The sequence below is a fragment of the Anabrus simplex genome, chromosome 10, assembly GCF_040414725.1.
Source record: "Anabrus simplex isolate iqAnaSimp1 chromosome 10, ASM4041472v1, whole genome shotgun sequence".
Taxonomy (NCBI): Eukaryota; Metazoa; Arthropoda; class Insecta; order Orthoptera; family Tettigoniidae; genus Anabrus; species Anabrus simplex.
The window spans coordinates 30,887,370-30,912,549 of record NC_090274.1 but is presented as its reverse complement, the minus strand read 5'-3'; the positions used below and the strand labels follow the sequence as shown (position 1 = coordinate 30,912,549).

General features: G+C 39.7%; 3 protein-coding genes across 4 annotated transcripts in view; 1 reads left to right on the top strand and 2 right to left on the bottom strand.

Moving 5' to 3' along the window:
• Positions 1 to 7,063: 7,063 nt before the first annotated feature.
• LOC136881902 (peroxiredoxin 2) lies at positions 7,064 to 8,225 on the bottom strand. Its single transcript, XM_067154346.2, has one exon. It carries the CDS (start codon positions 8,075 to 8,077, stop codon positions 7,484 to 7,486), a length of 594 nt encoding a protein of 197 aa, XP_067010447.1. The 5' UTR covers positions 8,078 to 8,225; the 3' UTR covers positions 7,064 to 7,483.
• A 212-nt stretch (positions 8,226 to 8,437) lies between these two features.
• LOC136881901 (dnaJ homolog subfamily B member 6) lies at positions 8,438 to 9,420 on the bottom strand. The gene has a single exon (XM_067154344.2). The coding sequence runs from the start codon at positions 9,188 to 9,190 to the stop codon at positions 8,477 to 8,479; it is 714 nt and encodes a 237-aa protein (XP_067010445.2). The 5' UTR covers positions 9,191 to 9,420; the 3' UTR covers positions 8,438 to 8,476.
• Positions 9,421 to 9,749: 329 nt separating this feature from the next.
• Positions 9,750 to 25,180, top strand: part of mge (translocase of outer mitochondrial membrane 22 homolog mge) — a 39,710-nt gene continuing 24,279 nt past the window's right edge. Inside the window, exons 1-2 of one of the 2 annotated variants that reach the window (XM_067154999.2) lie at positions 9,750 to 9,898; positions 10,110 to 10,204. In XM_067154999.2, coding sequence (XP_067011100.1) covers positions 10,133 to 10,204 — 72 coding nt within the window. In that variant the 5' untranslated portion in view covers positions 9,750 to 9,898; positions 10,110 to 10,132. Of the gene's footprint in view, positions 9,899 to 9,998; positions 10,205 to 25,180 lie in introns of those variants that run through there. The other variant, XM_067154998.2, reaches the window with a different exon arrangement.

The window sequence follows — 25,180 nt, the reverse complement described above, 5'->3', positions numbered from 1 at the left end:
CAGGAATTTCATTTCAACTGCCTATACTGTGCTCTCATCTCTCCTAGTCATTGTCCAGGTTTCTGCTGCGTATACCATTACAGGTAAGTAATATCCGTTGTATATTACTTCTTTGGCCTTTATTAGTACATCTTTATTCCATATTAGCAGTTGCCCATGGCTTCCCCCATGTTTATTAATTCAACCACATTAGATGTTTCTGAACCGTTTATTTAAAATCAAAAGAAAACACATAACTATTAACATTGTTTTCATACATAATATTGGTAATTTCCTATTATTTTAATATTTCACCTCCGCCCGTAGGGGTGTTTTACCAAACAGTAAGTTATATGTGTACCATGTTTGTTTGAGAGCTATGCTGGAACATACACGCATACAACCATACTCTTGGTGATTTTGGACATTCCTTTTCATCCTTTCTAACCCCCATATTGATTAGGAATGAACTTTGACTTAAACGCATTGAAAGTCTCACAGTTCATCTAGCTATCCCAAAGACCATGGATTTGCCACTAATATCTGTCATTTTCAGATTTTTTCATTTCACCCCCTTTCCTTAGGGGTGCTAGGGGTTTCTTGCTATTGCAGTTATTACAGCACGACGGATCCTCTTGGCCGTTATTCTTGGCTTCCTTGACCGGGGTCGCCATCTCACCGTCAGATAGCTCCTCAATTGTAATCACGTAGGCTGAGTGGATCTTGAACCAGCCCTCAGATGCAGGTAAAAATTCCTGACCTGGCCAGGAATCGAACCCGGAGCCCCTGGGTAAGAGGCAGGCACTCTACCACTACACTGCAGGGCCGGCTTGATTAATTTTCTCTCTATATATAAATTAATGTTTCTTTGTGTTGTCCTTTATAGACTCAAAAACTAATCGACCAATTTTGCTGATAATTTCACAATTTGTTCTGATTACTACTGCGAGAGTTTAGGAAGGGTTTTCAATGAAGTCTGATAGGTAGTTCGGCTTAGGGGGTGAGAATGGGTGAAAAAGAAAATAGGGGAAGGCAAGCAAACTCTAATCAGTGGGTTGTCTAACAAACAGTATGTGAAAATTATAATGTGTTTCTTAAAGCTAATCTTCTTCTTCTTCTTCCAGTATGCGCCAGGTAATTGAAAAATACTACAGGAGTAATAGGCAGTTGTGTTTATGTTTTGTAGATCTAGAGAAAGCATATCACAGGGTGCCGAGGGAAAAGATGTTAGCCATACTGGGGGGACTATGGAATTAAAGGTAGATTATTAAAATCAATCAAAGGCGTTTACAGTATGTTGACAATTGGGCTTCGGTGAGAATTGATGGTAGAATGAGTTCTTGGTTCAGGGTACTTACAGAGGTTAGACAAGGCAGTAATCTCTCACCTCTGTTGTTCGTAGTTTACATGGATCATCTGCTGAAAGGTATAAAATAATAGGGAGGGATTCAGTTCGGTGGAAATGTAGTAAGCAGTCTGGCCTATGCTGACAACTTGGTCTTAATGGCAGATTGTGCCGAAAGCCTGCAGTCTAATATCTTGGAACTTGAAAATAGGTGCAATGAGTATGGTGTGATAATTAGCCTTTTGAAGACTAAATTGATGTCAATAGGTAAGAAATTCAACAGAATTGAATGTCAGATGGTGATACAAAGCTAGAACAGGTCGATAATTTCAAGTATTTAGGGTGTGTGTCTTCCCAGGATGGTAATATAGTAAGTGAGATTGAATCAATGTGTAGTAAAGCTAATGCAGTGAGCTCGCAGTTGCGATCAACAGTATTCTATAAGAAGGAAGTCACCTCCCAGACGAAACTATCTTTACATCGGTCTGTTTTCAGACTAACTTTGCTTTACGGGAGCGAAAGCTGGGTGGACTCAGGATATCTTATTCATAAGTCAGAAGTAGCAGACATGAAAGTAGCAAGAATTATTGCTGGTACAAACAGGTGGGAACAATGACAGGAGGGTACTCGGAATGAGGAGATAAAGACTAATTTAGGAATGAACTCGATGGATGAAGCTGTACGCATAAACCGGCTTCGGTGGTGGGGTCATGTGAGGCGAATGGAAGAGGATAGGTTACCTAGGAGAATAATGGACTCTGCTATGGAGGGTAAGAGAAGTAGAGGGAGACCAAGACGACGATGGTTAGACTCAGTTTCTAACGATTTAAAGATAAGAGGTATAGAACTAAATGAGGCCACAGCACTAGTTGCAAATAGGGGATTGTGGCAATGTTTAGTAAATTCACAGAGGCTTGCAGAGGAACGCTGAAAGGCATAACAGTCTATAATGATAATGTATGTATGTATATAAATGATATAAGTAACGAACTGGAGTCAGTTTATGAGAGACTACAGAAAGACTTCAACAATGTTGAGAGATGGGCATCGGATATTGAATGGCATGATGGATAACAGGGTGCAACTGAGGTTGTCAGTTTCACCACGAGGTAAAATCCTCTCATTTTTAATTACAATGTTGATGGATATCATGGGGATCAATTTAAGTATCTAGGTGTCAATATAAGGAAAGATCTTCATTAGGGTAATATAATAACATTAATGGGCTTGTAAAAAAAAAAGTTATAGATCTCTTTCAATGGTTATGAGGGTATTTAAGAGTTGTAGCGATGTGAAGGAGAGGTTGTACAAGTCACAGGTAAAACCCCAATTAGAGTATGGGACACTCACCAGGATTAGTTGATTCAAGAACTGAAAAAGATCCTAAGGAAAGCAGCATGATTTGTTGAGGGTGCTTTCTGACAAAAGATTAGTTATGAAAATGCTGCAAACCTTGGGCTTGGAAAACTTGGGAGTAAGGAGATGGGCTGCCCGACTGCATGGTACATTCCCAGCTGCCAGCAAAGAGATGGCTGGTATGCCATTAGTAGATAAATGAGCATGAATGGAGTTTTTAAAATTAGGAAAGATTATAATATGAAGATAAAGTTGGAATTGGAATTCAGGAGGACAAATTTGGTCAAATATTTGTTTATAGGATGAGGAATTTGGATAGGAATAATTTACCAAGGGAGATGTTTCATAAATTTCCAACTTCTTTGAAATCATTTAAGAAAAGTCTAGGTAAACATTTGATAGGGAGTCAACCACCTGGGCGACTGCCCTAAATCCAGATCAGTGGTGATGGCAATAATTTATTAATTACTTAGTTAATACAACTTCCCCCATGAGGAGGCTGCCACAAGGACAAAAGTATATTGATTACAAAATGCAGTATTATGTCTTCAAAGTCATTGGTGAATTTGCTAGAATGTGTTGGATAGAAACGATAGCAAAGAACACAAGGCCCAGGAATAAATGAGGAAATATAATATGATGTACAGTTTGTCAAATTTTATGTGAAGATTGCGGAGGGTTATTGAACCTCGTATTGTGACAAGAGATGTCGTACCTGGTTGAGACCAAGAGAATCTCACAGCTGTATAAGAAATTTAGGAATTGTGCCTCGAGCATTGATCGTCGAGTCCATGGAAGGAGATGTTGTCTAGGTGACATTTGCTTTTACAGTATAATAGTTAATGTTTGGCTGTTAAATCTTCTTCTTTTCAGCGTCCACCTCTTCAGGCTGGCCAATGAGCAACTTGAAGTGTACTGTGAGATCTAGGATCAGTCCTTGCTTGCTTGCTGGTTCAAAGGCTATCAAGTCAATATGCGTGTTACTCCAGTGTTCTCCCTAGGACCCTTTTCATGGGCGCAACACCCTGCTCCTTTTATACTTTATACAGGCCGCCCGGCTAACATAACCTAGAAATTGATAATTATATAATATTCATACATATTGAATCACTGGGTGCTCCAAATTAAAATGTACATACTGTAAAACTGTTTATTTACATGATGTGTATGTATGTTTAGTCCTCAGCCCGAAGGCTGGTTGGGTCCTCAACAGCTCCGCCATCAGCTGTCATAGATGGCCTGGGCATCACTGGAGAGGCGTACTAGGGAAATGAGGAGTGAGGTAGTTTCCCGTTGCTTTCCTCATCCAGCCAGAAGTTGCTATTACATATCAGTCTGCCAAGCCCACTGAAATGCATGCACCAACCGACCCTGCGAGCAATATTTTCACACCATTCATAGCAGGGACTGGCTGTAGAAGGAATGGCATTACTAGCATCACTCATACCTCAGTCACTTTCATTTTGTCAAAGCCAAGGATAAAGCTGAGACAGATCAATGAAAGTAACAAAATTGCTGTAGCCCATACCAGAAGACATAGTGCACTGTAAACACCACATCTTGCCAGCATCCGATTCCGCATGACTTCACAAACCCATATGGCACTCCGCAGCAACCAAATGGTAAGCTCCGGTCTTACATGATTATCAACGAACAGTAGTCGAACCCTACCGTCGGCCCTGAAGATGGTTTTCTGTGGTTTCTCATTTTCACACCAGGCAAATGCTGAGGCTGTACCTTAATTAAAGCCACGGCCACTTTCTTCCCACTCCTAGCCCCTTCTTATCTCATCCTCGCCATAAGACCTATCTGTGTCGATGTAACATAAAGGAACTTGAAAGAAAAAAAAAAGAAAGTAACGAGCAGTAGAACACTAGAAGTTCACATTACTCTGTTATGTCTTGTTTGTGATGATAACACTAAAATAGTTATATTTTGCAGATAATGTTTACCTGTCTGATATTACTGTTAACACCCTGAGGGGAATAAATTGAAATTTTAGCATATTCATTTTTAACGAAGTATTCCCTGCCCGGCTATTCATTTCTGCCACCCAGCTGACGAAAATTTCTGGGGAGAACTTTGTACTCCCATTGGTAGCAAGACAGTTGTATTGAGGAAATGGTGAAACTTTACAAACAGGGGTTAAAGAGAGATTAGGAATCAAAAAAATGGAAAAGGATAGAATTATGGATATGTTTTGGGCTTAGAAGACGAGAGAACGAGTATATATTTTCTGGTTGTTCCCCTCTTAGTAGCCTCTTACGATAGAGGAGATAGAAGAGTTCTGCAAATCCAAAGAAATGCGTAGCATCATGATCTGCATCCACCAATATGACAGTTGATCCAGTACACAACATTCCCGTGCCATGTCAAGATCATCGCCCAACAAAACGGTTGCCGATATAGCGCACAGAAATTTCATGACCAAAAATATTCACAAGATAAGTATTATGAGAAAAATTCTGCTGCCTTTGGCAACGTAACTGTGTGTACGATGCTTTGCTGCGACCTACATGAAGTGCCAGTCAAAGCCTGTGGAAACACTCTTAAAACAAGGCACCATTTGTACCTATTGTATATAAAAGGCATTGTTCTGGCACAAGGTAACAACGTGAGGAAGATGATGCCGAACACCGATTACCACAGTGTCCGTGCTAATTCCAGATAGATTCCCAGCCCAAAACATATCCATGCTAACATGGCACAACTTGCACGGTGTAAGAACATGCCACACAAGTCTACCTACTTAGTTGTAGCTAGTGACAAGACCATTGGTCTGGGGCGGTTATGAGATGAATGAATATTTCTACTCAAATCAACTCTTAGTAAAGAAACGTATGAAATGTCCGGAGTAGCCTGGAGTGCGGTCGAGTGCTTTCTATTTATTGATTGATTCTTAATCTAAACATGAAAACAGTTACTTTCTAATTGAGATTTTTCCTTTAATCTTAGTATAAATTTTATCAAAATAGGTTTCTTTACAAAAGGTTGAAACTATTACTTGGTTTGTGTATATTTTGAGAAAAATGAAGAATGTTTGTTTTCTTATTTCTTTTCACATTTTTCCTTCAACTGCCAGCCAGTGTTAATCCAACATTTATGTAATTTCTGGAAGAAATACATTATTACTATTTGAGTACCTATTATGAATAAAATTTGCTTTCATTTTTATGCCTCAAATGATTGTGATGCTTGTTTAAAGGGGCCTATTTAACTCATACCTCAAACGAGCAGCCTGTATATCCAGTCATATTGGTTTGAGTAAAAGAAATAAACTGTGTGAATACAAAAAACATTTTGATTTCTCTCGCTCACCTCTTTCACAAGATGGTATCACTCTCCTGCGTGGTCAACTTCCAACTCGAGTTGATAGTTTCCGAATATGAGCTGACAAAGTATTTATAATAATTATGTTATTGGCTTTACATCTCACTAACTACTTTTACGGTTTGAGACGCCGAGGTGTATGAATTTAGTCCTGCAGTAATTTTACGCGCCAGTAAATCAACCGACACAAGGCTGATGTATTTGAGCACCTTCAAATACCACTGGGATTAAACCTGCAAAGCTGGGGTCAGAAGGCCAGCACCTTAATCGTATTAGCCACTCAGCCTGGCGACGAAGTATTACACTAGTCAAATCACTATTCCGGGGGTGTAAGCCCACACACGGGCCCCTACTCCCTGCGACCGTATTGGCTAGCGGGAAGATCATTGGTCTAGCTAAAAAAAATAACACCACCCTGTGAATTTCACTCCCATTCACGTCATGGATACATTCGGCACAAGCCATGCAAACTTTTTGGTTTCATTGCTTTTGCAGAATATGGCAACCCTACTGCCACATGATGCAACCTGCATCAGAGATAGTAGCAAACTACTCTGGCCAATAGGAACACAGACAATGGTCACATTTCCCAGATAGACTTACCTTAGTCTGGGTTTAAATTTTGCTTATTTTAGTAAAATACTTCTAGATTCCTAGCAAGCAGACAGGAAAGATTCTCCTCTCATCTTGGCTACTTTGGTATTGTTTCACATCATTTTTGCACACTTTTCTCATTTCTTAACATGTACTCCCACCAGTAAAATGTAATGGAGGAAATCAATGAACAGATGTATAATATTGTAACAAAACTAAAAAGTATTGGCTAGTAGATCAGCTGTTAACTTTGTTTAAATTTGATTAGTCAATACAGTTTAATACCACATTCTTCTTTAAATATCTTAAATCAGTGTTTCGACTTAAGACCAACTTGCAGGATCTGGTTAGACATGGAAATGGTAATTTATTTTCTTAGAAAACATTTACAGCATTTGGAACTAAATGGAAAAGGAGAAATTAGACTGGATGAATTATGAAGGTCAATGAGCAATACTGTACAGTTTCGGAAAATGTATTTAAATGAATTTACTTACAGATATTTCTGGTTTAGGTACATATCAGTGTATGAATTTTTAAGCACTTGCAATATAACCGATTCTTGTTGAAATTGCTTATTGAAACTGTTCTTTCGCAGAGTTCACTGGCAACAAAAACTTTCCAAAGTGAGTAGAGCATCATGGCAATAACTATTACAAATAAATAATGAAAAGAAATTAAGAAGTGTTACACATTAATGACAAAATGTTTAAAATTATCAATGTCATGTTATGATAATACTGTATCTTATTAGGATTGAAGAGGTCCACACAAACAGGACATCAAAAAGAAAAGAAAAGTTCAAATGCAATGGAGTTATCAACCACTGCTACAAATAAATGTGACGCACACATTACACACACGAGTAATCATTTTAAATTATCCATCAAGGGTACTGAAGTATTCCTTACTAGCAGAAGGATTAGGTATCATGGTCTTAGCTCCAGGCTTCCAGCCAGCTGGGCACACTTCGCCGTGAGTATCGGTGTACTGAAATGCCTGCACCAAACGTAGTGTCTCGTCCACGGAACGTCCCACGGGAAGATCGTTGACGGTGATCTGACGCAATACTTGATTTCCATCAATAATGAATAGGCCTCTGAACGGTATACCAGTTTCTTCATCCAAGACACCATAAGATCTAGCGATTTTGCCAGACTTGTCAGCGAGGAGAGGAATGTCCATTTCACCTAAACCACCCTGCTTACGAGGAGTGTTAACCCATGCAAGATGGGAAAATTGACTGTCACAAGAAGCGGCAATTACTTCACAGTTGATGTTACGGAATTCTGCAGCTCGGTCAGAAAATCCAATTATCTCCGTAGGACATACAAAAGTGAAGTCTAAAGGATAAAAGAACAATACCACGTATTTTCCTTTAAACTGAGAAAGAGATATATCCTTGAACTGGCCATTAACAACAGCAGTTCCCTCAAACACTGGGGCTGGCTTCTGAAGAGATGGCAGAGGCATGATTATAGAAATTTCCTACTTTACAATAATGCACACACGTTAACGCACCGGCAAACCAAGCCAAGCGACAGACGAACAAAGACGAGATAGGAAGGACACAACCGGCGCGGAATTCGCCTTGCGCCACCTTTGGACGCACTTCTTTTGTCACTTGACCAACAGCAGAACGCAAAAAATACTTTACCACCATTAATTCTGAAATAAATATCCTCATACTCGATGCTGTCATATTTCATATAATTGGCAAAATATCGTACGCAGCAATTGATGAAATCTAAATATCCGGATGAAATTTCTGATAGAATCTTTCTTGATACTGTAATGAAGAACTTATTTGAAAGTGACGGCGAAGATGACAAATTTTCACGGAAAAAAATGTTTTTTTTTTTTTGGCACAACTTAACTATAGGTGATCGATTGAGCAACACCATTCACAGTCTTTGAAATTAACTTATCGTTCTCGAAAATTATTACAGTCTCCTTGCCATTTTCATACACTTTCTTGGTAGTGATCTTCTTACCATCAATATACTTCGTTGAAGTGGATGTGCTCCTCACTGTGCCCCTGCTTGGACCACCACCGCCGCTATTGATAGTAGAGAAGGACGTGAAGCCTCCAAGCCCCGCATTCTGATTTCCAAGTGAATCATCAAAATCCATTCCAAATCCAAAGTTACCGAAGGGGCTGAAGAACCGTGAACTGACAGTATTGTGTGAATTGGGATTTCCATGCCGCTGATTCTGTGGTCCTCCCATACCTGGAAACAAGTCTTGGAATGGTGATGATCCAAAGAACTCTTGGAAAACGTCTACAGGATCTCGGAAAGTGAATGGGAAAAAGTTCAAATCATAGTCGTCAACGTCGTGACGATAACGAGATCGAGCTGCTTCTCCCAAACCATCTTTGCCATACTGATCATAGACTCTCCTTTTCTTATCATCAGAAAGAACCTCGTAGGCTTCTGAAATTTCTTTGAACTTCTTAGTAGCTTCATCAAGATTCTGTGGATTTTTATCGGGATGCCATCTCAATGCTAGCGTTCGGTATGCTTTCTTGATATCTGTGGTAGAAGCAGTTCGGGATACCTCCAGGATCTGGTAGTAGTCCACCATCCCAACCTATTTTAAGACTGTCCTGACAGAAGAACACACGCCACACGACCGGCTGATAACGCTATGTGCTAATCCTACTTTGATCACTTAATGAAAGTTATAGAAACTATCGACAAAATCCTATACAGCTGCCCATGAACTTATAATGGCATGCCATTAAATATCACAAGAACTGAAATCCATTACCCGTAACTTTTCCACAACGATCAGCTGAGTTCTGGAGGAAAGCTTGCAGAAGTGACCCGCTATGCTATTCAGGGGTTTCATCCTCTTTGGTTTTCATCATAAGTACTGCCAACGTAAGACGTATCATTTACCAGATCTGCAATGTGTGAGCTTGTGGTGTAGCGAGCGATGTGATAGATATCATGTCTCTAATTGTCAGAAATTAAAATACGTCCTGACTGATTAAGTAAGGAATAATTCATTTGTATATACCCTGTAATTACTTTTGGCCATTTGCCACATTAAACATTATTATTGTTATTTATTTGTAAGTTCTTGGTTTTCTGGTGCAATCGCCTTCTGAATAATATCTTCCATGAATTTGCCAGTTGTTTCATTCGTTCAATTCGTATTTATTAAATTAAATGTATGCCGGTTTCTGTAAGGTTTCAGAAGGCAGTGAAAAGTAGTATTGTCTTGTAAATTTAGGTTAAGTTGTGTTTCACTGAATGGAAAGTTTAATCGTTGTTTTAATATACTGAGGTAAGTAAATATTCATACCGTTACGAAATAAATTAAATCATTTATTTCATTTGTACTACGTTGAATTCGCGCAATTTTGTAGTGACTTGCGCACTGCAACGTCCTTCCTTTCACGCCGAAAGGATTTTACACGAGGATAGGATTTCTCCAGCGAGTCTACTGGAGCCTTTCCTTTGCTGTTAATTTACATTGAAATTTCTTATGGCTCCAGGTAGTGAAGATACAGATAGTGGAATGGAGTCTTTGAATGCAAGCAGTAAAGATCAGACGCCAGTTAAGTCAGATGAAGATGATATTGACGATGAGGTAAGCTTGAATTTGAAATATTTCCAGATATGTTTTAGCAATTTCTTTAGAATTGACTTAATGAGGGAATATATATGTTTAAAAAACTATTGTGTCTGGAGTTGTGCGAAGTGTGACTTGAAATGCGACTTTACGGAGTGCGAAGAATTTTTCAATGATGATGCACATATCTTGATTCTGCACATTGTAGTAATTTCTATTTTGCCATCATGTTTGAATCTCACGCTTTTTCGTCTTGGTTTAGTTTCATTCTAGAGTAAATCATTCAATTATGAGTCGCCGGTGCTATGGACGTGATAGACGATCAGTTGTACAGCATAAATGGGTGGTTTGGGTGGACTAAAGTTTCTAAGAACTTGCCGATTGCCATTGTTTATTTATTGAAATCCGGTGTGAATAATGCCTTTTCATGTATATACGTAAGTTACTTGCTGCATGTATTTCAAAATGGAGGCATAACCGAGCATGAAATAATATATTGATTTTGTCGCCGTTTTATGTTTAAATTAGCGGCATTATTTTTGCTGTAGGCTGCTAGGGAAACTTATCTAATCAGTGCCTAAATCTAGCAAAGTACGTTTTAGTATTAGTTCATGCACATCATATTGTGGCCCATTCTGATTCTGCATAACATTCAAAAAATTCCTTGAGAACTTATTACTTTTAAAGTTTTTTGTACCAGCAATCATTCTTGCTACTTTCATGTCTATCACTTCTAGCCTATGAATAAGATGTACTGAGTCCACACAGCTTTCACTCCCATAATGCAAAGTTGGTCTGTAAACAGACCGGTGTTTATCCGGGAGTTGACTTCTTCCTTACAGAATACTGTTGATCACAACTGTGAGCTCACTGCATTAGCTGTACTGCACCTTGAATCAATCTCGCTCCCATTCCATAGCAACTGGTATCCCTACTCTCAGGACCACTTATTAGGCCACTGAGCCGTTGCCCAAAGTTCATGAATTAGGACGTGACTACAGTAACCCACACCATGAACCAACCATCTGTTAACACTAATCAGAAGTTTTAGTGTACTTTTGTCTTGTTGGTTCGTTTGGGTTGAGGTCTTTCTAGTCAAGTCTCACCTCCTGTGGACCGACGAAAACGAAAATCTCTGACCGTAACTCCTCTTGGCCAGAAGTTTGCGTCGGTCGCTTTCTCTAGATCTTCTATTGGTATTCCTACGCGAAAGGCCTTAAGATGGCCAGCTGTTGACAGCTCCACGCACTCTTACATTTCGGTAACGCCTTGTTTTTGTAAATGCCTTTAAATTTTTTTCTTTCGTGGCTTCACGGTGTAGTTTCCCAATGTACAGCCATGCGTATCGAGGACCTGCTTGAAGTTCTCCTTCTATTGGTTCCTGTATTCCTACTGTTTTCTGGGGTTCTCTAGGTTTTCGTGGGCTTCTGGCTGCACCTACGTATGTCCCGTTTCTGCTTTCCGGCTCGGGTTCTTGCTCTTTGCGAGATGCTGGTATTTCGTTGTCATCTATTTCTTGTGATTCTTCCTGTTGTGATGTTTCAGAGGTTTGCGTCTGTTGGGGCGCTGGGTGAGCCTGCCTCTTATTGGATTTCTTGATCACTGATGGTCTTTCTTCGAGTTGGAGCACCTTCTCGACTGTTTTTGTGATCATGGTAGTCATGTAGTTTGCCAGAAAGTTGATGATATTTTCCACTTTCTCCTTTAGTTCCTTCAGGTCATTTCTTTCTTTTGGCTTTAAAATTTTAGGTTTGCATGAGTCGCAGAGCCAAGTGAGTTTACATTTGGATCTCTTCATTATGTCGAATTCTCCGTTTGTAAGTTTCGAGCGGAAACTGAACAATGATGCATTAGAAAAGAGAAAGGAACTCCTAGGAAACGTTCCAAGCCTAATAGAAGGAGGACTGCTGCAATCTGCACTGGACTCCATTCTGTTGTATATACATAGTGCACAATTGCTGAAGAAAACAAAAATAGCACAGCCCTGGTTTGATGCAGAATGCTACCGCATCAGAAAAGAAGCCCTAAGGCCCGCTCCCACCTAGTGGAATGGAATCGAATCGAACCGAACAGAATTTGTTTTTAGCATGTGTTTAAATAATAAGAAGAAATAGCGCACAAATGTGCATTACATTTTAGAGTAATCCAATAAGGAAGCTGTTCTTTTGCTGCATACACTAAAATGGTATCGTTCACATCGTTTGTTACATAACACGCACACGCACTGCACAGATGGGTCATGAAAACCCGGTCGTACGCACAGTTTGTGATGGAAACCATGTATGGCCAGTCTATTCAGAGCACTCCTCAGTTCGTTGTTCGGCCCAGTCCAGCTTTGATTAATCATTGCGTCCGTCCCATAGAATTCCAAGTCAATTTCCGCTCGTTTTCTTAGTCTAATATGAAGTAGTTCCTGTTCTTGTCGTGTGGAGGGTAATTGTAGTCTCATTCTTATGTCTTCCATAAGGAAGGTTTCTCTGGCTAGCTCATAAGCAAGTCTTGACTGTGACATTTTGGAAATACCCAAAATTCTTTTCAAGAATCTAGCCTTGACATTCTCAATAACTCTAAGGTCAGATAGAGTTAGATGTTCCCAAATTAGCTCCAAACCGTATGTCAGGGCAGGTAGAACCTTTGCATAGAACAGCGTCATGGCTGTATTTAGAGACAGTTTAGTGGGTTCCTTCAAATCATACATATTTCTTATGGCTGCCAATGACCTTTCTCTTATATGAATTCTGAAAGAAGTAGAAGAGGGCTGGAGCGTAATTCCCAAGTATTTGAATGAATTCACAACTTCCAGGGCTGTTTCACTGCTTGTTATCTTGTCATTTGCTGCTATTCTCCCTCCTTTCCGGAAAACCATTTGCACTGTTTTATTTCTGTTGATTATGAGACTATTCATGTCGGCATACTTATCGAGTTTATCCATTACAGCTTGTAGGTCATCTCTGTTGTTCGATCCTATTGCTATGTCATCTGCATACTGGTACATCACAACCGATGTTTTGTGGATGATATTTGAGATATCTGCTAAGGCTATGTTAAATAGTATCGGACTAAGGGGGTCCCCTTGAAGTACCCCGTTGCTTTGTATAATGGCTGCTGAGGACGCTTTGCCATCTTGTATCGTGACCCTGTTGTAAGCAAGGATGTTGTTTATGGCTATGGTTAGTGGGTTGTCTGCTCCAATCATATTCGCTAGTTTTCTAAGGAGTATTTCTCTGTTTAAGAGGTCAAAAGCCTTTTTAAAGTCTACAAAGATTACATAAAATTTCCCCTTTGACCACCTCATTGATTCACGTATATTGTCCAAGAGATTCTTGACTGCATGTAATGACCCTCTTCCTTTCATGAAACCAAATTGGAGTTCGGGGATCATAGCTCCTGTTTCTGCAATTAGTCTGTTCTCTAGGATCTTGACATAGGTCTTATAAATGTTGTTTTCGAGGGCAATGCCTCTATACGAATCAGGGTCATCCCTGTCTCCTTTGCCTTTGAAGAGCATTTTGATATGCGACTGTCTCCAACCTTCAGGTATTTTCCCTGTCGTCAAACACGCGTTGAACAGAGTGGTCCATGTATGAAGCAGAATGTCACAGGTATCTTTCAGATTTTCATTGAAAACTCCATCTGGGCCAACTGCCTTCTTATTTTTCATGGACTGGATAGCAGTTTTGACTTCCTCCTGATCAATAGGTCTTGTTGTACAATGTAGATTTTCTCGAAGTGGGAGGGCTATGTCGAGATTTTGCTGATTAAGGATCTCCGAGAAATGTTTCTCCCATGTAGCTATTGGAAATTCTGGAGAAGGGCACGTAGCTCGTTGTTTGAGAGCAATGTAAGGGTCTTTCATAGCATCTTGAGCTTGCAATTTAGCCTTTTCTTCTAGGTAGTGCGCCTTCTTTTGTTTGAGTAGTTCCTTATATGTTTTCCTTTTCACTGCATACTCAGCATATGTGGATTCCCCACCTGTTTTCCGTGCCTTGTGTAAAAGGTTCAGAGTATCTTGTCTGGCCGTGTAGCACTCCTTGTCGAACCATGGTTTGGCGATCCTCGGAGTCTTCCTGATTTGTGCTTTCTTTATGAGGTTCAGAACACTATCCAGTGCAGCGTCAATCATTCCTTCATTTATCATCTGTGGTACTCTTTTCAAGTCTTCTTTTCCACCCTCTATGACAGGCATACACACTTTCCTTGTAATGCATAGATTAGGACTCTTCTTGGTTACTGGATTTTGATTTCCTAGCTCAACTTTAATGGCGACAGGTATATGCTTCCTAAGAACTGCTGTCGGATGTGAGGCCATGACCTCTCGATCAAGAATTGTTAGGCAACGTCCTTTGACAAAAAAAAGATCAACAGTACTTTTACCATTTGGAGCCATATAGGTTACTTCTTCTGCTTTATTTATCAGTTTATAGCCTTCATATTGTAAGTAATCAAGAATAATATTAGTTTTATGATCAGGTTTGTCTAAACGACAGTTAATGTCGCCCCCCAGAATCACATTTCTGTTATCTTTTACCGCTGTTATTGCCTTAACTATATGTTCCATTGCATCGTCTGCTGTTCTAGCTGGGCTAATGTAGATACCAATTATGGTTATTTTGTCCGTCTCAATTATTAGCATATTTTCGTCTTTATGAACTTCCCTTGGTGAGCCGATGCCTTCTCCATACAGTATACTAACTCCTCCTTCGGGCCTTCCTCGCTCCTTTGGTGTGGCAAGAGCGTGTCTGCTGTAAAGCTGTGGAAAACTTATGTCTTCCAGTAGAAAAGTCTCAGTAAGTATGGCTATATCAAACTGTTGCCAGAAATTATCAGGAAGGGAAGAACAAAGAGATTTTAAACCTTCCACATTCCAAAGAACAATGTCCAAATTTAGTGCCTTAGTCTTGTCGTGTGATCTTATTTTACGCGTGCAACTGTACACCGGTTCTTCCTCTTGTGTTTAAATGGGAGACAGAGCTGGCGATCGCCATGAGTCGAATCGAACCGAACGGAACAGGATTCTCTGCCAAGAATATTTTTCAACTAGCGGAGTTACTTGTAGCGGAGTGGAATCGAACAGAATTATCAAGATTCGTGCAACTTCGTAGACGGTCGGGTCGTGATCTTTCGGACGAACATTTGGCGGAAAATGTGTATCACCTTCAGCTGGAAAGTCAGCTGTTTCTTGGATACGGTCGGGAACGTTCTCCTTTGTGTTAGTTAATTTAATTTATTAATACAAGACACGGAAAACTTATCATTTTAATTCAAAAATATAATTTCCTCTACTACAAGACCCACGAGCATTACTACAACGTAAAAATGCCTGGGAGGAAAGAAGCAATGCTATGAAAAACCAAACTTACTAGAATATAAATTTTGCGGTAGGTTACTGTAGTCTATATACAATTTATTTCATAATTTTTGTTGACTTCCTAACAAAATCATGTTATGTTGGAGTCCACATACGGTATATCAGTACGATAATTGACACCACATCCCATATGGGATCTATATTTAAGTGTTTATTATATTTACAGTGAACGACTTCTAAGTCGCATTCCCTAGGTTTCAAACTGTCGTATATGTGTTCCTAACAAATAGTAGGCTACTGTATACTAAATTGCTCTGTTGTAGACAATAACTACACTTCACTGTCTTTAATTAATGTTACAGAGAGTTTGCCGTGCGGTTAGGGTGGCGTAGATGTGTTTTCATTCGGGAGATAGTGAGTTCGAAAACCACTGTCGGCAGCCCTGAAAATGGTTTTCCGTGGTTTTCCCATTTTTCACACCAGGCAAATGCTCGGCCCGTACCTTAATTAAGGCCACGGTCCTAGCCCTTCCCTCCTGTAAAATTGAACTTTTCTGTTAAATTCTGCTATCTGAAATAGTTATTGAAATTGCAATACAATAACTCTGAGGTACCGTCGAGACAGCTTCATCGCGCAATAAACATTCAAATAAGTTTGAATAGTCTTCTTTCAGCTCTCTTGTTAATTTCATGCACCCAGAAACTTCTCCGATCTCTGCCTCCTCACTCCTTCTATCAGACCGTCCATTGCAAGCCTGAAGTTTCCCGTAGAATCCTGTTCGATTCTGTTCCGCTAGATGTGAGCGGTCGAGTGGAAATTTCGGCTGTTCGGTTCGATTCGATTCCATTAGGTGGGAGCGAGCCTCTACACCTCCTCCACAGAGCGAAACACACAAATACACCAGACAACCTCAAAGCATATGCACAAAAGAGGAAAGAATACAAGAAGCTAAACCTGCTCAAAATAGCAAATCACACGGAAGCAGATGCATAAAGGCAAGCAGAAGAAGCCCTAAAGGGCCTCTTTATAGCGATCAAGAAGAAAAGCAGAGCAGGAGTGTCAGGAATCCCGATGAATGTTTGGGAACAGTACTTCATTCAGCTTTTCAACAAGAACAACTTGGAACAAGCATACGAAACCGAAGAGACGTGCACCATAGACTCTGAATCAATAACCGAGGACGAAGTAAGACAAGCCATCCTAAAATCTAAAAAAGGAAAAGCAGCAGGACCAGATGAGGTGGTCAATGAAAACCTCATAGAAACTCTTGAACAACTCGCCCAGCTGTGGACAATGCTGTTTAACAAATGCCTCACATCAGGAAAAATACCAGAGGACTGGAGGAAGTCGAACATCATCTTGTTATACAAGGGCAAAGGCGACATAGAGGACCTCAACGCATACAGAGGAATTGCACTTGAGAACAACATCTTAAAGATGTTCTCCAAAATCCTGACGAACAGACTCTACTCACTAACAGACGCCTTAATGCTGGAAACACAGTTCGGATTCAGGCAGGGAAGAGGAACCCTTCACGCAGTTAATAACCTCCTAGAAGATATACACGACGCTCTAAGACACCCGTCGAGGAAATTCTACACAGTCTTCGTAGATTTCACAAAAGCCTTTGACCTGCTGAACAGACAAATACTCATGAAGAAACTTGAAAGTATGACAGGAAAGGATAACCCAACAACAGCTGCTATCAAAACCCTGTTCACCTACAACAAAATCATAATCAAAGATGGCGTGACGACCTCAGAAAACATAGTACAGACCAACAGCGTTTTACAAGGAGACCCGATTAGCCCAACCCTATTCAACATCGTCATGTCAGACGTCACAGACATCTTACAAAAGGACTCTGTGAAAATGTACCTCTACGCAGATGACATCGTATTAGGCTCGCACGACAGGGAGGCCCTGCAAGACTCTGTAAACCGGCTCCAGGAATGGGTCCAAAACAACCAACTCGAGCTGAATACCAACAAGACAGTGCAAATGATCTTCAGGAGAGGAGGAAGAACCTCTGCACAAGACAAAATATACTACGGAGCGGAAGAGTTAAAGATCATAAACTCCTTCAAGTACCTAGGCATCACCCTACAACCATCGGTATTATCCTACAAAATTTACATACGGGAGAGGGCAGCCGCCGCAATAAAAGCCATTTACGACATTAAAGATCTGACAAGACAAGCACTAGACACTGCGTTGAAACTTTTCTATGCAAAGATAATGCCTATTCTGACCTATGGCATTGAGCTCATATGGAACAACCTGACAACTAGAGACCTCTCGACCTTTGAGTGTATGAAAGCAAGATATCTAAAGAGAACTTTGGGAATATCAAAATACGCCCCTTCAAGACTGGCCTACGAACTTGCAAAAACGTGCTTCCTCATAGAAGACTTGAGGTTCAGACAACAGCTGCCAGCGACGAAACAAAAATCGGACCTACTTCGGGACAGACAAAACAAGAGAGCAGACATCTGGCCCGAATTATACGCAACAGATGCGATGCTGGATCGGAACTGGACGGGACCAAATAAGAATTTACGAAGCGCCATAACTAGGCTTGCGGTGCACGATTTCCACCACAAGCTATGCACAAGAAACAGTTTCCACGAACCCTCACCAGTGTGTATGCAGCCTCTGCGGGAAGGCCTGTAAACGCTACCACTTCAGCGAGTGCCACAAGCGCACTAAATCACTAATAGAATATAGCAAAGAACAATGAACCTTAACTCTCTGCACGTTTGTGCGCTTTTCTTATTAATAATAATAATAATAATAACACTAATCAGAGGGAAAAATGAAGATATTTCCCAAAGAAAGACAAGGGCCATGAATGTTGTGAAATTGAAAGACTCATTAGGCCTTGACACCTAACACCGTCAGAGTCGGAAAGGAACAAGAGTTGACCAAGGGAGGTTGGATAGGATAGGCAAAAGTGAGGAGCCTGGCACAAGTGGAAGCAATACCAGGTCTCAGCTAAGGGCCCCGTAGTCGCCAACCCACGCTCCCAAGTTCAGAGCCCCTTGGGCCCCTTTTAGTTGCCTCTTACAACAGGCAGGGGATGCTGTGGGTGTTATTCTACCACCCCCACCCACAGGGTGTTGGTGTTGGATATCTTTCCTATCTTGAGATACAATTGGATGGTGTTATGAAATGATAGACCAAGAGACTAAAATTTTTGTTTCAAGAAAAGAGGGTCTTTGCGAATGCTTAAAGAAAAACTATCTACCTCATGCATTTTTCTGTAAATCAAACTTTATTATATTTATGTAGCACCATATTTTGTTTATCTAAAATACTCGAATAAGGTTTTTGCTTATATTATCTTATTTTGATAAAAGCGTCCTAGTCTACAAGTGATTTGAGAATTTCTATAATGCAATCGAAGTCCAAGCACCAGGTGGCATTTAGTCTACAAATGTGAAACAGATTAATACAAAACTAGCACAACATTTCTACAGGAAAGAACTGTCAAGCACAATATCACAGTACAACACTGTTAATATTTTACATTCTATGGTTAATAATAATTCTGTTATTAACACCCATTCCCATGTTCATTATAGTGTATGAATTTAACAACTAAATGATGCAAATTATAATAATAAAATCAACGTGAGAAAGAGTGAAGTTCACCTTCTCAAACGACTTCACAAGTTATTTTGAAATCACGCTTCACTGAAAACCTTTGATGTAATCAGCTATGGTAGGAGAACTTGCTTGCTTTTGATAAAACTCCAAACAGTCTTTAGGGATCAAGTGAAACATGGACATCAGATCATGTAATTTTTCTGAGCTTATTGGTTTTCCTTCAGTCCACAGTTTAAGCAGTTTTCTTCAGAAATGTAGGCTGTCACTGACATATTTTTGACCAGTCCTTTTTCCAGTGTTTATTTCTGTGTAGGTTTCCTGCTTCAGATCACTCTTCACAGAGCCTCTGTGCTGGATTTCCTTGAGCAGTAACCAATTTACTTTTTCACCCCCGCCAATTTTCTTCCTATTGGTGATTGCGCCTTCTATTGCTGATGTACTTACAAAAATCTTCCTTTACCATTTGGAAGACTTGCAAAGGATTTTTCTTTCTGCAAGACTTCATTATTTTAATGTGATCTTCTGGCACATAGAGATGCTGGAACTTTAATGCAGACTCAATGGGCCGGTTGCAGAAACGGTGTTTAGACGACGTCTACGGTAAAACAATGCCTAAGTATGGCTGCCGCATTGCAGAGACATTATTTATCACTTAGACACTGTCTAAAACCGATGTTCAACTGGTCATGTTTAAACACTGCCGAGAGCACTGTTTAATCTCAAATGAGAGGAGTGAATCACAATCAGAGGTTATGTAGGTACGTGAAACATGTAAATTGTATTATGTTGAGACAATTTCTCAAAGAAGTCCGACGGCCTCTCTGTGGGTCTCCGGCTGCTAAATCGCAGCAATTCATTTGACATGTGCGGTGAGATAGGCTAGGTCTTAAAGTTTTGCTTTTCAAGAGACTTGTTCCTTTAGACTGACAAAGGGACAGTCCGGTAACTGTCAGCTTGAATACAATTCTTGCCAACCGATATATTTCATTATATATATGGGATAATCTCCATGGAATTATAGGTAACTTCGACTACGTACATATTACAACTACGTGTCCCAATCACCAGAGGGCTGTTGCATTCATTAACCGGGAGGGGTTCACTTACATTTACTGCCAAGTAAACACACATAATAGTGAAAACTAAAAAGTAGGTTGTATGTGGTTTTTATATAGGCTTATATATAATCATATAAGTTTTCGCCAACTGTCAGATAGGAAAGGCAGATGGTGATTATTGTGTGAAGACGAGGACTGGGGAAGAAGACCCGTGGCAATAATAACAGCCCTAGTACTTGCCTGGTGTAAAAAAATAGGGAAACTACGGAAAACAATCTTGGGGCTGCCAATGATGCGTTTCAAACCTATGATCTCCAGAATGTCCGACTCGTTGGCTGAATGGTCAGCGTACTGGCCTTCGGTTCAGAGGGTCCCGGGTTCGATTCCCGGCCGGGTCGGGGATTTTAATCTTACTTGGTTTATTCCAATGGCCAGGGGGCTGGGTGTTTGTGCTGTCCCCAACATCCCTGCAACTCGCACACCACACAAAACACTATCCTCCACCACAATAACATGCAGTTAACTACAAATGGCAGATGCCGCCCACCCTCATCGCAGGGTCTGCCTTACAAGGGCTGCACTCGGCTAGAAATAGCCACACGAAATTATTATTATTATCTCCAGAATGCAAGCTACATCTATATGGCCCGTACAACACACTCGGTCACACATTACTATTACTTCATCTTCCCTTTGCCGAAGCTACTGTATTTATGAGTAGATTACACTCACTGTAACAACACTATAATCACAGCTACACTTTCCCGTACGGTGGCGCTTTAGTGTCTATAATATTATGAGATTTAATTTCCACCGAAAGCGATACTGTTATCTGTGGGGAAGTCATGCTCATGCATAGCCATATTTGAGTAATGTGTAGGAAGACAAACAGCTGAGTGGCGTTCGGCGCGCGCACCGACAAATTTCATTGGTTGCGACAGGCAAAGAGTTGCTTGAAAGATACTTCTATCTCCATTTTCAAACCAATATTGAAACTTTAAGCGATGTCTAGTTAAACATCGGCTGAACATTGTTTATGCAATGGAAGATCGTGCTCGATTTAGATGTTGTTTAGGTAGACGTTGTCTAAGGCTTAAAATTAGTCATCATTTCTGCAATCGGCCCAATATCATCAAAGTCAGTCGGTCTCTCTGGAAACTGTGTCCAGGAACTAAAAAGCCTTGTGTGATAGTCGGTAGGCTAAGATGATCTTCTGGAATAGATCTACCAGAGAATCAAATGAGTTGTGTCTGGTTATAGGCCTATATGAGCCAGTACTTGTTTTCTTAAACACAATATACTTTCTTGGGCACCTCTTCCAGCGTCTCCTTCCACCCATACGTAACAAAACGCTTTGTCCTTAGAAACATGAATACCGCAGTTGTACAACCAAAGCAGGCGTGTAGAAAACACTATATTTGCTCGTATTCTTGGGAGTGGCAGTGACTTTTCCAAATTGAATGAAATGCATTCAGTTTCTCTCAACGTGTCGTTTTTACCCTGCATGAAATTCTGCTTCAAGAGATTCCCTGAAATGTTTACTTACACTGAATGACTAGTGTTCTTTTGCTACTGAAGAATACAGTCCTGATGAATTTTCTTATCGTCATGGTAAGATTATCGCATGCATTTCAAGTGTCTTTCATTAGCGTTTTACATTTGAGGTTCAACTTGGTTAGAAATATTTTTTATATAATTCTAAAGAAATGGGATTCGCATAGTTCTCACAGTAGAGACTGTACATTACATTGAGAGTAGTACCTGGACCTGCGAACGACATAATGTGATTTATACTTCAGCAATTTTGAAATGTGTTCACACACTTCAGACTCTAGCTTTGGGTAGTTTATTATGTCCTCCAGCACTCCCTTTCCCATCCACGATTTCATATCGCTTCATTTCTTAAAGCGTTTTCAACAACACAATTCAACACTCGTAATGTTTGTAAAAGTATTGCTTTACACACTTTCCTATTGCATAGAAAATACTCTCTAGACGCATTCCGCTTCTCAGATCCTACTACTCTCTTCCGCTTAATATTGATTCCTGCTGTTATTTGGCAGTAAATATCGCTCATCTCTCCACCACTGTAACCAATTCATGACATTTGAGCCTGTAGTTACATTTGTAATCCCGAAATTCTTTATGAATGTGACTATCCCCCTAGTATTAATGTAGTCTTGGATGATATTCACCTTCCTTTTCTTAATTTTTAGCGTTTGATCAAATTTTCGCTTTCTTCCTTTTCTTGGTTGGCAATCTGAAATATCACCGCTAGTGTCCAATTCAATCTCCACATCTGATTTCCCAGTGTCTCCTTGTGAGGCGAAATTATTGCAGGTGCCAGTTTCCAGCATTTCGTGACAATTTTGGCATAAAATATTTCCTGATGTGCTAGGAAATATTTAATTTATGATAGAAATGTTGTTTGACAGAATACTATTATCTGATCATTTGTGGTACAAGTGTGGAATATCACCACAGTCTTTCTGAGGCTTTTCAGTAGAAAACACTTCTTTTAAAACATGTACGTCTTTGCCAGAGTGGCTTATTTTTCCGACATTCCCTAACTTTGTTTCTATTAATTCACGCAACTTAGGGTTGGACACTTCGATGTCAACAGATTCCTGAGCTGTTCTGTTGGAACTATTACCAGCACTCAAATTTTATATTAAATCATCAAATGTGACTACAGGTGAACCATTTCACATTGTTTTCCAACTGGAGGTGAAATATCACAAGGCTGGTTGACTGAAGGTGAAAAATGTCATTCACAGGGAATCATGTCCGTTTTAGGGAAATCAAATTGATAATGTTTATCAGAAACACCTCTACCGCGTTCAGTAGGTATAAGAAAATTGGTTTGCAAGTGATGTGCGGGAATAGTTAATTCTTGAATGAGTATTCAACATGCTCTTTGTCAGAAGGCAGATCTTGTAGAGATGCTCAAGAAAGATATTGAAAGATGTTGGATATCCTTATCATTCCATCCGTTATAATAGGATTACGAAAAATCTATCTTACTGGTTTCATAACAGTTATTCCTAATGCTTCTAAACATCTTCTTTTCTCTTGAAGGATGCATGTTTATAGCTTACTAGAAGATCTGCAAATACACATTCTGAGACTCACAAACCTGCCAAAATATACTGCAGCTAGTAACAAATGCAGTATTAAGTAAAAGAAACTTCATTCTTAAACCAAAATCCGGACAGAACTAAGCATCAACATTAACAACTAAAGCATTTATAGACCAAGTGACAGCTTTGGTCTACAATTGCAGAATGTTTGGTCAGTTGGTGTACTATTGCCTTATAAAATGATACATGGTCTTCAAATGCAAAACATAGTAATGGATTTAAATCGTGTGGCTCTTAGGTTGGTTCATTTTACAGGAAATTTTACTGAAGAAATTTGGCATTTCTTATTTTTATATTGAAGTTAGAAGTCTTGGCCACCAGAATGCAGGAAAAGCCTGAAATGAGCAAATTGTCACTTAGTCTACGAATGCATAACTACGTCCAATTGATGGTTGCTTTTCTTTCTGTTTAATCCATCCTTTCCAGTCTGAGGTCCTGATATCTTTCTCAGAATCTTTCTCCCCACTAGTTCCATCATAATCTTGATTTGCATCCAACCACTTATTTTGTCTTGTTTTTTAGACTCTCAGAATGCACCAAAAATATCTTTTCTTGCTTAGTTCTTTTTTTTTTTTTTTTCAAAAGTAACAATTTTGTTTCCTTTAACCCATTTTAACTTTAAAATATTTGCAGTAGTTTCAATTTCATAACAGTTCAGTTTGACAGTTAAAGATAATTAGCGGCATCTGTTGACTGATATGGCAAACTATCGGAAATCATATGTGGAGATCGCAGAACAGAATAATCAGTTATTTTAAAGAAGTAATCTTTTTATCATGAAAGAGGTAAACTAAAAATTTACATTTCAGGATTGTCAGCCTCCGTGGATCAGTGGTAGTGTGTCGGCCTCCAGATCCCAAGATAGGGGTTCAAACCTGGCAGCGGTAGTCAGATTTTTGAAGGTTGGAAAAAATGTCCATTCTAAACTCCATGTTGTACAATGTCTGGTGACACATTTAATGTTTACCTGACAAAATTCATTAAATCGCAGCTATAGACGCCCAAGAGAGTTTCAGTTTACTCTGTCTGCCATCTAGTGAACCTAGAGTAAAATGGAATGTCGAAATTGACGAGGAAACGGCCAGATGGCGTCAAATTGAAATGTCTGTATATGGTAGCTGAGGCCATATTATTATTATGTCAGGATTACTAAAATTCTTTGAATCTTTGCTGCATAAATTACCTTAAATTATATTACGATTGAGGAGACAAACCTAAGCTAATTCAAAGAATGAAATAAAACACACAGTTGTTTTGTTATGATGTATGTTTATCGATATGATCTCCTTCTCTGCCATTGAAGAACTTCACCATAATCCAGGTAACGGGTCCTTAAAAAGTGCTATCATTCGGGCCACCTGGACCAACTGTTGACAGCCACTGTGCCACAGAATCTTATAGTCGGTATCAACAGTCATTCAGAAAATCTCCACCCGAACATCTTTCTAAAGAGAACAGAGGCTATCTCAGCAGTTTTAGAGTCGAAGAAAGCAATCGCGAGCACGTGTATTCTGAAGTACTACTTGTTCCAAAACATTTCTCTTTCGTTCATTAAACTGTGTTGCCTAAGCAAACTGTTTTCATTTTCTATATGGAGAACAATGAGGTGTTTTCCCTTGCCAGAGGGAGATTTCAATCCACTCGATAATCCCCTAAGAAATCCATCTTTACTAGATTTTATAGTTTTATATTTCCAAATTTTTGTAATAGTGTGCCCTACCCACATTTCATCAAGCAGATAAATAGATCTACTCTCCTTCTTCCCAACAACTCTATTTCATTCTTTTCAATAAGCGCCCACTAGCAGTTTCGAGACGCAAGTGAAGTTCATAATTTTCAAAAGTCTGAAGAGTTGCACGGCAAAATGTAGGCAATATAT